The sequence below is a fragment of the Theropithecus gelada genome, chromosome 2, assembly GCF_003255815.1.
Source record: "Theropithecus gelada isolate Dixy chromosome 2, Tgel_1.0, whole genome shotgun sequence".
NCBI lineage: Eukaryota > Metazoa > Chordata > Mammalia > Primates > Cercopithecidae > Theropithecus > Theropithecus gelada.
This window is the reverse complement of record NC_037669.1, coordinates 44,300,335-44,313,626: the sequence shown is the minus strand read 5'-3', so window position 1 is coordinate 44,313,626 and position 13,292 is coordinate 44,300,335. Positions and strand designations below refer to the sequence as shown.

General features: G+C 41.1%; 1 protein-coding gene across 9 annotated transcripts in view; it reads right to left on the bottom strand.

The window, feature by feature from the left end:
* Window positions 1–13,292, bottom strand: part of KALRN (kalirin RhoGEF kinase) — a 638,197-nt gene that overhangs the window by 316,939 nt on the left and 307,966 nt on the right. For 7 of the 9 annotated variants that reach the window (XM_025374819.1, XM_025374820.1, XM_025374821.1 and 4 more), the window contains exons 12-13: window positions 11,872–12,080; window positions 8,320–8,494 (exon numbers count right to left, since the gene is read on the bottom strand). In XM_025374819.1, the coding sequence (XP_025230604.1) occupies window positions 8,320–8,494; window positions 11,872–12,080 (384 nt within the window). The remainder of the gene's footprint in view (window positions 1–8,319; window positions 8,495–11,871; window positions 12,081–13,292) is intronic. The other 2 variants (XM_025374826.1, XM_025374827.1) reach the window with 1 other exon arrangement.

The following is a 13,292-nucleotide window of genomic DNA, read 5'->3' as shown; positions in this document are numbered from 1 at the left end:
ACCAAGGCTTCAAGGACAACTTGCCCAGCTGGGTGTGGTGGCTCACGCCTATAATCCCAACACTTTGGGAGGCGCAGGCAGGTGGATCACTTGAGGTCAGGAGTTCGAGACCAGCCTGGCAAGCATGGTGAAACCCCGTCTCTACTAAAAATACAAAAATTAGCTGGGCATGGTGGCACACACCTGTAATCCCAGCTACTCTGGAGGCCTGAACCCAGGAGAATCACTTGAACCCAGGAGGCAGAGATAGCAGTGAGCCGAGATCAGGCTGCTGCACTCCAGCTTGGGTGACAGAGTGAGACCCTGTCTCAAAAAAAAAAAAAAGCAAAGCAACTTGCCTAAGGCCAAACAATTAGTAAAGGTGGTAAAACAGGTTTCGAACCCAGGCAGTCTAACTCAAAATACTACACACTTGATCACAGCATTACTGTCTCTCAGCAAAGGTGATCATATACATTAATGAACACTACATATGTTGCATATGTTAAGATTCAATCTCATTCCAACTACCAGTAGGAAGAAAGGGTCCATGGCATTACATTGTGATGGGATGCCATTGACATACCTGCGTTGTCAATTGCAAAATGAGCATCTTTCTGTTTTATGACATCATTATTTTTGTGAAGATGAGGAAAGTGGAAGACAAATACTCTCCACTGGCCTACAAATGCTGGCTGAGAGGGAAAGACATATTGCAGCTGAAGAAACCATCTCATTGCGTGGGAAGAGCTATTTTATCTATAATGTATCGATATAGGTTACCGCGATGAATAAACTAGCTAAAGTACCATGGTCATTTACTCTTGTCCAACATAATGTTGAGTTCCTCTCTGTTAATCAATTCTTAAAATGATAAGATTAGTGAATTCTAAAGCAGATTATTTTAAAGTTATCATAGCATTTCCCTGTTTTAGTAATATGTATAATCTCTCTGAAGAGTTAAAATATTTGTTTAAATAGCTAAAGACCTTTGGGGATATTGTAACAAATTTCCAGAAAAGGAAAGGGACTTGAAAGTAATGAAATCCACTCAGTTGTTTTTAATTTTTGGCAAATTAATGTGAGAACATATTGCAAAAATGCTGTAATTAATGAGTTCCAATGTTCAATTACTTAATTTCTATACCAATTGAATAATTTGGATAATTGGATAATTTTTATGGCCAATTTCATGTTCTTTTCTTCTCTACCATCATGATTAAAACTGAGGTCCTTGGCCAGGCACGGTGGCACACGCCTGTAATCCCAGCACTTTGGGAGGCTGAAGTGGGCGGATCATGAGGTCAGGAGATCGAGGCCATCCTGGCTAACATAGTGAAACCCCGTCTCTACTAAAAATACAAAAAAATTAGCCGGGTGTGGGGGCAGGTGCCTGTAGTCCCAGCTACTCAGGAGGCTGAGGCAGGAGAATGGCGTGCACCCGGGAGGCGGAGCTTGCAGTGAGCCGAGATCGTGCCACTGCACTCCAGCCTGGGTGACAGAGCCAGACTCTGTCTAAAAAAACAAACAAACAAAAAACCCCTGAGGTCCCTGATATAATCACAACTGTCAATTAACAGGGTTGGGAGGGATCTTGGTCATTCCTTTTTATAATTTTGTCCATACCATTGCCTTTTATCATTTTGAGATTTGTGGAACTCTATTCTCCTTTTAAAAGATCTCTCTTTTGTTGAAGAGCTCCTATAACGTATATTGCTCACTCATTCTAGAACCTAGTTATGCTTGAGTGTCAGAGTGTTTTCCCCCCCGTGTAAGCTGAACACCTTCTACTGCATCCTTACCAGAAAGAAGGAGCATACAGCATTTGAAGCTTGATAATGTTACTTGAGCTCAGGTCCACAGCCCCAGATCCACCCCATTACAGAGCGATCTGAACATTCCATCAGGGATTTTTGACAGTTCTACTGAAAACAGGTGACCTACCAGAATACTAAAGCTTGTGAATAATCCTGTTTTTTTTTTTTTTAAAAAGAAAAGGACGATAGTAGGGAAAACCTCCCAGTGATCCTGAAATTAATTTGTCAAAAAGTCTAGAAGAGACTATGAAATAAATATTTTGTGAGGATTAGGTTTACTTCATTGTATTAATTCTACATGTTTTTCCCAAAGGTTCTGCGGGTACATTCAGAAAATGTGACAGTGATCATTAGGAAGAGTCCACAAAGATGACCTCAAATAGATCTTAGCTTCTTTCTTGATATAGTTGCTATGTTGGTGGATGTGGCATGTTGCAAACGTGGAGAACAGCAAGGCCTTGCAGTCTCGAATGGTTTTTATGGAAGAAAAAGTGGCAAAATTGGACTAGATGATGGGCCCTTAGATGATCCACAGCTAACAGTGACTGTGCAGACTAATGGCTCTGTGTTCCCCCAAGAAGAGCCTGTAGTGACGCACCAGACAGTTCTGTCTTACCTGCCCAACTTTTCAAACAGCTGCAACATTGATAGTAATAATAAGTTAAATTTACATCTATTTTCACAGGCAGAAGAACTGTGCAAAAAAAAAGAAAAAAAAGAAAAAGACTAAATTTGAGTGACAAAATATAAAAGCTGCCATTTAAGGTTATTTTTTTTAAAAGTCAGTGTACTGGAAGCCCTTACTTTGAAATAACAACCAGGAGCTTTTATGCAAGCAAAGCCTAGACAAGACAGGTGATGAAGTCATTAAAAAGGTACCTATCTCCTGGGCTGCACCAGAGCCAGTGCTCTGAAGAGGACACATCCAAGCCTGTATGTGAGCCACGCTCCCTTCAGCAGACAGTGACCAAGACAGTCAGTGGCTGGAGACCATGTCCTATCCAGAAAGAGATGAATAACATAGGGGATATATACCACAGAGGGCTGACACTAAGGAGAAATCATAATAAAATATTTAGAGTCAGGCGATTGCAGAAATAACTCATACAATCTCACCATTTTTCAGATAAAGGAAAAGAGGCCTATGATAAGCATTTTCAAATATTTTTAAGGCTCCCAAGTAAGAGGGAGCAGACTAATTCCTTTTTCTTTTTCTTTCTTTTTTTTCCCCCCCTAGAGAGCGGAACAAGGACTGAAGTGTAAAAGGTGGAGACTTTGGTTCAACATAATAGTGAGATCGTGAGCTCCCGCCTTTCTTCTCTCTTCCCTGCTAAGCCCCTTTCTGGGCTCTGGAGATATTCTGGTAGAGGCTGGATGGCATCCTCCAGGGATGCCAAATCCTAGCCACCAACTTTTGCCTGCCCTGAGATGTAACCTCATTGGGAAACCCTCCATGGACATCCTGACTGGGCTAAGTATCTGCCCCTTCCAGTGTTCTCTGCAAACCAGGAGACTCTATCATAGAATTCTTACATTGTATGACGATTCTGTTTCTGTGTCTCCCTGTTATATCCTCAATGTCCAACATGGCTTTTGCTGCATAAGTAGGTGCTCACCAAATGTTTACTGAATTGAATTTCTATACAGGTAAAAGGCTGACTGAATGGTCTCTTTCTAATATAAAATGCTAAGGACCTCTGCAAGCAACTAATTGAAGAGTTGAGACCACCAGTAAGTTATAATCAGCTTATCTTCTTTAGGTAGAAGTTTCTTCCTTGAATGCTGTTTCTCCCCAGCCTTAGCCTGGCCCCTATTTGCTTTACATGAACCCCATAGATTTAGAATTGGTAGATCATCCCCTACTCAGGTTAATTACTCAATAAACTTTCAGGTGCGTTAAGCACACCTTGCTTGCAATTACACAGATATTTAAAAGAAAAACTATAAAGGTGGCCCATATTTTCAGAAAGTTCCTTGTCTAGAATATCTATCTTTCTTGGTGTCATTTCTAAGGCTTTTCAACATGAGTATGCCCATCTCAGAAAATGCCCCAAATTGTCTATTGATAATAGAAAAACTATCTTGATATAAATATGCATATATGTGTATATATATTATATTATGCACATATATTTTATCAAGCCAATACAAAGTGTATAAAATTTCCCAGGATTTTCATTAGTAGACTGGTGCTGGAGTCTCACTCTGATCACATGGCAGATGGCTTTGTGGAGGGCATGAAAAAGAGAGCTCCTCAGGGAAGGTAGGAGTGTCACAACTCTGTGGGGCTGACTGTAGCTCATTTGTTCACTGCTTTCTGCACATTTCAAATTATTGCTTTTTTTCATTTGTCCAGTTAAATAGATGTATCTACTATCTAGTTTTAACTAAACTAACCTTCACAAAAAGACACATGGTTTAACGAGGTTCCTGAAAAGAAACTGCAGTTTGAAGATAATACTAATCATGAAAGCACAAGAGAACTTTGAATTCTCTGTCAGTCACATTATGGGGTAAGGCAACAATGACAACCTAATCCGATCTCTCAAGAAACCAGGGAAAAAATAATTGGAAATTATCAGAAGACTATTTGAAATATGGAACCCACAACTTCTAATGAAAAAATCTAAACCTCTTCCTAAGAGCGTGTTGAGTTTTGAAATTATTAGCCAGTGACCAAACATTTTTGTAACTTAAAAATGAATAAATATTTATATGTAGGGGGTTGCAAGTTCAAAAAAACTGAGAAGGTACATAATCAAAAATGTTCAGAGACCACTGGCCTATTCTTGCTTCTAAAAATATTTTTCATTTCTTTCTGATTGTCCTTCCTAATTGTATAAAACTTGGAAATGTAAGAAAGTATCAAAAATAAGAAAAAAAAATCACCGATATTCTTACCATCACAAAATAAACATTTGTATTGGGTGAAATGTCTCTTCTATCGTAACTAGTTTATATAAAATGTCTTTCATAGAAGGAGGCTGAACCAACAGGAAAAAAACATTACAGAACATCATGTTCCATTATAGGTCACTTTGGTCTCCATGGAGTCCAAGAAGGTATACCAGAAATCCAGCTATGGGCCTGGTTTTGAACATCTGACTAACAAATTTAGGATGTTTCACTTTACGTGGGCGCACCCTATGATCTCATTCCAGGTTATAAAGTGAGCACCATTATTATTGAGTAAAAAGAGATTGGTGCAGCAGCTCATATGCTATCCTACTGATTACATTAACTGGCTCATCTGGGCCCTCAGTGATATGCCTAAGGAGTCACGCTTAGATTCCTCAGATGCAGGGTAGCAGGCCTCCTCCAGTGTTCAGTAATCCCGAGGAATCTGGAGCATGTCTATCAAATGCCTTCCTTTAGGAAAGAAACCACACTGTAGGTCCTATAATCACAGACCCTGCCCTGGCTTATGTCAGCATAAACACACCTCTCGTTACAGAAACCACCCTCAGTTTCACACTTAGAAGCTTCTCTAAAAGTTCGTTCCTCATCCCCACAGTGAGACATAGCTGGTATTTGAATAATCTCAACACCCTCAAAAATAACTTCTGACAATCTGACTCAAAGCAGAACTTTCATAGGTTTGGCAGGATTTCCAGTTCTAAGATTAGATGTGGCATTCTCCCCAAGCTTTTGGGCCTCTCCCACAAGACAAGGGAATTAAGACCCCTTCTAAAATCCGGATGTTATAGCCTACACCAGAGGATGCAGAATCCTATCATGATTTTTCTCTCCCTCACTTTATGAGGCCCTCACACTCGTGCTAGCCTGCATACCAGGTTGTCCAGTTGTTGTCCAGTACTTGGGGTACGAAGAGGAATTTTTATACATACAAAGGCTAAAGAATGCAAATCCCACAATCTATTTGTTTACTTTTTATTTTTTTCTGAGACAGGTTCTCACTCTGTCATCTAGGCTGGATGGCAGTGGTGTGATCACAGCTCACTGCAACCTCCGCCTCCTGGGCGCTAGTGATCCTCCCATCTTAGCCTACTGAGTAGCTGGCACCAGAGGTGCCCACCACCACATCCAGCTAATTTTTTGTATTTTTGGTAGAGATGGAGTTTCACCATGTTGCCCAGGCTGGTCTTGAGCTCCTGAGTTGAAGTGATCTGCCAGCCTTGGCCTCCCAAAGTGCTGGGATTACAGGCGTGAGCCACCACCCTCGGCCCCATAATTTAAGTATCAAGTTCCTCTCTCGTAACCTTTAAACCAGATCCAATTTTAATGCATGCGATTTAAATCCACATTTTTTAAAGGATATTTTCTCCATATGTTTTAGATCGTTTTTTAGGAGTGGAACTGGATTTGCCTAGAATCGAAGCAAGCAAAGACACCCATGTGATGCCCCCAGCTGATGTGAGGGGCATAGATGATATCAAAGCGAAGCTAACTGACCCATTCCAGCACTGAACCAGTAACCCTGACTTCCAGGCCACAGCCACCTTTTCAAATAAAACTTATTCCAAACCCTCAGATTGTTTCCTCCCCCTTAAGCATGTTTTGAAGCAGACTCAGAATGACAGAAGAGTAAATAAGAAGTACAACAGCAAAACCACCAAACCTGCTAACATAATTTCTCCATGGATATATTCACTCCCAGGGGGGCAAAATGGAGCTGAGGAATGATTGCAGGAGTGCCTTTGGCTACTTTAATCAACTTAGCCTGTATTTATTTTTGTACATCTCAATCCAAATTACTAAAGAATAATGACCCAAACCCTCTCTTTTACCTCTTTATTACCTTGTTACCCTGCCTTTAAAATGTTCACTACATACACTTTTCACTACATGTCAATATTTTTATTTTCCCACTGGCATTTTGATTGTTTTTCAAAACTTGTTTTGATACTACTTGCCACCTGAAATCCTAAGAGTACATTCAAAATAAATAAAAAGTATAAATAAATTCACGTAAGGTTATGAAATCAGTTGGAAGGATAGTTAAGATCTAGATTTAAAGGCTTAACTTCTCCTTTGTTCCAGGACCTGTCCAGAAAGCATCTTTTAGAATGTGAAGTCTTTAAGCAAGAAATTACAAGTTCTCCCAAGGAGGCAGGAGTACAGATGTGCTTGTAAGAAAGTAAAGGATAGAAAGATGAATACCTTTATGATTGCTTTTCTTTTACACTTAAGATTCTCAATATGAACATTTTTGGACCCAGGATTAAAGCAAAGGGTAGCTGTTCCCAAGACAGTCTCTTGTATTGAGTTGGATTAGGATGGGATACTGGAGCTTTCAATATATTCTTTTTAAAAATTTCCTTCCAAAGCTGTTCCACTGAAGTTTCCGCAGATATTATCGGGAAGATCACTCTCCAGAAACCCAGAGGCCCTAACTCCAGAGAGATGGTTGGAATGGAAAACAAAGTTAAGAAATGGTGGGTGGAAAGTTGGTTTTTCCTCCTACCATACCAGCCAGGAGCAAAGAGAAGACATGCCTTTAATTCAACCCTTTGCCATCCCTGAAAAGGAAAAAGTGCCTTATGTTGGATATTCCTCATACCACAGAAACCCTATTGGCCTGGCTTTAGTTACGGTTTCAAAGCAAATATTAAAAGGGGGAAATTATGTGAGAGAAGACATTACTAATTGGTATGATAAAGGGGACATAAATTTACCAGAATATGTGATTCCAACCTTCCAAAAATAAACTGAGGAGTTTATGAGAAAAACTAACAAATGATCTTAGCACAGGCTTACTTTCTTAACAGGTAGAAATCAAACTGCAGATACAAATTCCCCTTCCTGTGGTACTTGGCTTCTTAACTGCTGTGTGATTGAATCTAATGCAGGATTGATATTATCAGCTCTAAGGAGGCCACCTAATTTTAACATCTACCCATTCATAAAGCTGTGAAATTCAATGACTCTACTCCCATCATCAAACTACCAGCTCCATGGTATTTCAGGAAAATGCCAAGTAAGACTCTAATAGATAGCAATAAAAAACTTCTTGGCTGGGCACAGTGGCTCATGCCTGTAATCCCAGCACTCTGGAAGGCCAAGGCAGGCAGATCACCTGAGGTCAGGAGTTCAAGACCAGCCTGACCAACATGGTGAAACCCCATCTCTACTAAAAATACAAAATTAGCCAGGTGTGGTGTCACGTGCCTGTAATCCCAGCGATTTGGGAGGCTGAGGCAGAAGAATCACTTGAACCCGAGAGATGGAGCTTGCAGTGAGCCAAGATGGTGCCAATGCACTCCAGCCTGGGCAACAGGGCAAGACTCCATCTCAACAGAACAAAACAAACAAACAAACAAAAAACCTTCTCAAGAAAGTAATCTACAGACAGAAAGTAAACTAGAGGGGCTCTGCTCGGCAGTAGGGGATGAGAAGGACTGGAAGGAATATGTCGTAGTGGACTGGGAATTTCTTGTGTTCTAAAAATGCATGCTGGATGTTCTAATTTCCTTAGGCTACTGCCCTGTCCCTGGGGCAGTGCCCTTGGCCAGGAAGCATCTTGGCCCCTCTCCACCTCCCGTCCTGCTCCCCCCTCTGGTACCTCGATGGTGTACTGCTCAAAGATGCGCAGTTGCAGGAAGATGTCCAGCTTGATCTTCCGCTCATGGAACAGCTCCTCCATCTGCACCTGGGCATCATCAAGCTGCTGCAGGACCGACTCGATGTGGCTGATAGAACTGCCATGGGGTGTTTTGTTGTTGGACACAGCTGAGTCCCTGTGGCAGAGTGGGGAGAAAAAGGGAGGGAGAGGCCTTTCCATGTTAAAAGTGACAGAGAAGGAGGGGGACCTTCCTCATCTGAGCAAGGTGGATGTGAATCAGTTGAGTCATTCAACCAACAGACATTTATCAAACTCCTGCTGTGAGCCTGATGCTATCTGCTTAATGAGTGAACCAAAGCTATATGCATCCTGTTTTGGGTTCACAAGTCTATTTCCAAGACTAGTTGTTCTCCTATTCCTCAAGCAGACTTGTGAAAGAAATAAGATGAAATTATGTATGAGAAAGGACTCTAAAAGGCATAAAATATTAGAGAAATGGAATGGTTCCACACTTATATGTAGTCTAATATGTATAGTTTCAACCCACACATACACACACATACATCTATCACAATACATACAGACAAACATATTAAAGGCATATTTTTAAAAAATCTTCCTACTTTTACTTCACAGACTCTTTGTTAAAACAGATGATGTCATGGTTGCCAAAACTGTAAGCATGCACTTTATAAAGCTATGCTAAAGTTATGGGCTGGTGTTATTATACTAAACAGGCTCAGGCTATACTTAGGAAAGCACAGGATCTGGAGCCTGCAAACCTGAATTAGGTCTCTGCTCTGATATATTTAGGCTGGTGGTCCTGGGAAATCACCTCTCTGAGCCTCAGCTCCCTTATCTGTCAAGTGGACTTAATAATAGTGGACTTAATAATTTCTGCCCTGCCCACTTCACAGTTTGCTGTTAAATAAGAGTGCACATGAACTAAGACCAGTAACATGTTGTATGGATGATTATTACTCATGAAAGGACACAAGTGAAGTGTCAAGTACTGATCAGGAGAGTAAAGGCTAGATCCTAAGAAGCTGGGACAACCAACAAAGGCTGCAAACAGTTTTGATGTGGGGGTTTGAAGAAATGGAGAAACACAGTCAATAGGAGGAAGTGTAGCCTCCTCTGAGGAGGAAGAGTCTCTACAAACGTAGTAGGGAGAGGTGATGCCTTGTAGAGGGAAACCAAGAGATAAACAGATTGATTTGCTCAGCAAAATGAGGTGGTGGTAACTATAATAGGAAAATGATGGATGCTAGGTTAAAGTTTAGATTCCATAGAGCCTTGAGTAAGCTAGAGCCCTAAAACTTGAAATAAACTGGTACACTCATTATCTTGTGACATCTTAGCTTCTCACACAATTTAAGGAGTCAAAGGACAAGGGGGAAATCATTTATTTCCAATCATCTCATCAGCAGGCTTTCTGAAAGCCATGTTCTTTTAGCCTGTGTTTGTCTCAGAAGCAATGGTATCTGAGCTCATTCTGTTTCTGAAGATGGCATAAGGCTAATTTGTCAAGCGTCCTTCTGTCTACCATTCAGAGGGCTCCCAATTCCTGCCTCCTCACCCTGGCCTGTTTGTTGTGATACAGGCACAGTTTCTACTCCCACAACTGCACGGACATCCCCAGGCATGAAAAGAACATGAGATGTACTCAGTGCTATCTGCTATGTATTTGTTGAGGGCTTTGCTGCTGGGAGGATATGATTATTCTCCTGGATTGTTCCTCTCAGTCTTTCTCCATCACTCATCTTCCAGAAGGAAGAGAATGATTTTGGACCATTTTATGCGGCACTATGTCAGTGTCACAGTCACTAGGAATCACAGAGATGATGTAAAATCTCCCTTAGGTGCTCTAGTGACAAGTGTCAGAAAAATCACGAAGACCTAGGGAAGATGTTTCTGGTGTGTGTGAGGTATCCTACCAATGTCCACTAAGCACCATTTACTTCTTTTTCTCTTTGACTTGCTTTGATGTCAGGGAGGGGAGCCTAGGTTAGAGTCAGGTTACTGGCACAATGAATGGTCGCCAGTGGCTCTTGGTCATATGCCTACGGTACTCTCTGAAACCCATGGAATTTAATCTTGCAGAGCAGGCATCACACACATTGTTGCCTTTGCCATCATCAAGTAGCCTTATGCCCTTAGGCATTGTGCAGGTTTACAGTTGTTAAGAATGAGTGGCATCTCCATAGGCCTAGCCCCACAGAAAGTGAAGCCAGCCAAGCCTGTGAAAAGTATTTGAATAGATAACACAAAGCCATCACAAAATTCTAGAGCTGCCAGAACTCCTAGAGTGAACCCCTTAATTACACAGACGAAGCAGCTGAGGCCCAGAGAGGTTAAATGACTGTCCACTATTTGGAATTCTCTTCAGAGGCAAATGACAGTGGAGTTTCCTAGGGAGGCAGACAAAGCTGTCATGTATTATATATTCATGAAGATGAATTAGGGGAAGAAGGAAAAGAGGCTGTCTTGTTAGCATGCAATAGGAGGATTTGGAGCATCTCATGTGCATGTTTGGAATAGAAATTATTAATTTCCAACAGAAAAACATGCCAGGGCCTTCTAAAGGTAATTTCTCATTGTTTATTTAATTGGACAACTGGTATGGGTGAAAAAAACCGTCTCCAATTGACGTAATTCCCTCAGGCCCTAAGGCTGGCCTGGGACTTGCTGATGAGATTATTTCTGTCCAGAGCTGGCAGAGGTCCCAGCACTCAGTGATTTTGGGATAGGAACAAGTCCCTGTGGGCGGGCATCATTAGCACCATCAAATCCTATTTATACAGCACCTGGGCATGGGTTTGGTTGCTGAGGGCTTGCCTAAGGCCTCATGACACTTTATCTAAGGAGCCAGTGTCCTTGACAGGGACAGAAAATTAGATATTGATGCCAATAGAAAGGAGGCAATGGCCTGGGTAATTCTAAACAAATGAAAAGTTTTAGACAGGATCTGTCTCCTTAGTTATGTTTGTTTAGGTTGATGCAGAAGGAGTTTTATTTTCTGGGCAGCAAGGAATGGTAAAAGGTCATAATTGGGTAACAGGGAACTGGTAGGACACCACCACACTCTTTCTATGTCTTCATGGGTCCAAAGTCAAACATCAGCAAAATTATCTGATTTTGCTGACTGGGGGACTGGAGGTCAGAGTTCAGCCTAAGACCAGATGTCAGATAACACCATATTCCATAATGTCTATTTCTCTGCATGAGCAAATATGCCCTAATTCTTAATGATTTTTTACTTTTGTTATTTTTTTGTCTTTTGTTAATTTTTGTTGTATTTATGTTACTTACTGATGGCTGAATAACATCCTGAACGATAAATAATGCTTTGAAACATTAAAGTTTTTCCATTTACTATTTCATTCTAGACTCAAGTTGGGTATGGTGCAGGCATTTTTACATCTTACAGATAAAGAAACCGAAGCTCACACAAGACCACAAAGCAAGATTTTGCTGAGTCAAGACTGGGACAGGACTTATCTCACGTCTAGCCCGAGGCATTTCCCACTGGAAAGCTCTGCCCATGCTGACCTGGCCTCGCTGGGCTCCCCCAGGGAGGGAGGCGCTGACCTGAGCTGCTGGATAAGGTCTTCGCCTTCCTTGATGACATTGAGCGTGGCATCTAGAGTGGCGGTCTGCTGCTGCTGGAACTGCTTGATCAGTTCCTGGACTGCATCCACAGAGTCTGCACAGACATCCTCCAACATCTCCTTCTGAAGGTCTTCCATCCATGTCCACAACTGTAGAGAGAAAGCAGAGACTCCACTCAGGGAAGATGGGAGAGGCCAGGGCTGGGGTGAGGGCAAGGTAGCTAGACTGGAATCACCCAACTTACTCTCAACCAGTCGGTGCCATTCTGATCAGCACACCTATGGGTCATTTTGTGTTTTTACATTTATATTCATCACCAGTCTTTGCTAAGTTTACTCCATTGGTGTTGACAGTCCCTAAAGACAGGAATCACCCCTGGCTTAACTTCCCTGTGGTTCAGGGAAACCTACAGGTGTGGTCTTAGAGCAAGGAGATCAGTCATCTTTGAGACACCACTAGGAGGAACAGGAGACTAGAATGAACGAATATTATTTCCTCTTTCAGAAAGGAGGAAAGGGAGTAATGTGCTCTGTGTACATTGATTCCTAGAAATGTATAATGATATTGCAAATATACAAAGAATGTGGTGGTCAATAAGAACTAAATGCACATTAACTGAGCATATTCTGTACATATCCCATACTATTTTGTTCTTTTTAAAATTGCTAGATTGGTTAGAAAATTGAATGCTAAAGATGGTGGCTTATCTTAATTTCAATAAATGTAAGAGACATTTTCCCATAATATTCAAGATGATAAAATACAACTAGGTATTACTGGCTAGATAACTTTAAAAGAGCTAAGTATAGTGTTTTGAACAAAATAAGCATTGGAAATGTTGAGGAGTTAAAACTGAATTACTGAAAAATCATTTATTGATAGGTTTTCCTCATCATACTGAATACAGGTCTCCAGTGGCCTGCCAGAGAGCTCACTTTTGACTACTTTGAGAATTTTCATAAATGAGAGAGGGGAAGATGAGTCTAGTGTTTGCTTTGAAACCAGGAGTCTTCACCTGACCAGCAGGAAAGATAAGCTCAGGGCTCTACCAGGAAAAAAGTCAGTAGAGAGAGAAAACTGATAGATGGAGTCAGAAGATGCAGATTTTGGCTTTTATTCCTCCCATTACTCATGGTGCCTTTGCACAAATCACTATACCTTTCGATCTCCATGACATCATGTGTAAAGTAGGTTGTGGAAAGCATGAAATAAATTGGTTAATTTCCATCTCGTTCTAACATCTTAAAGTCTTCCCTGTTAAAAACATAGGTAAATGTCTACCTCAAGAATATTATTTCATCGAGTTGGTTCTCAGTATGGTAAATTACAGTATGGCCTTTTCAATAAGGGACGATTAAAAA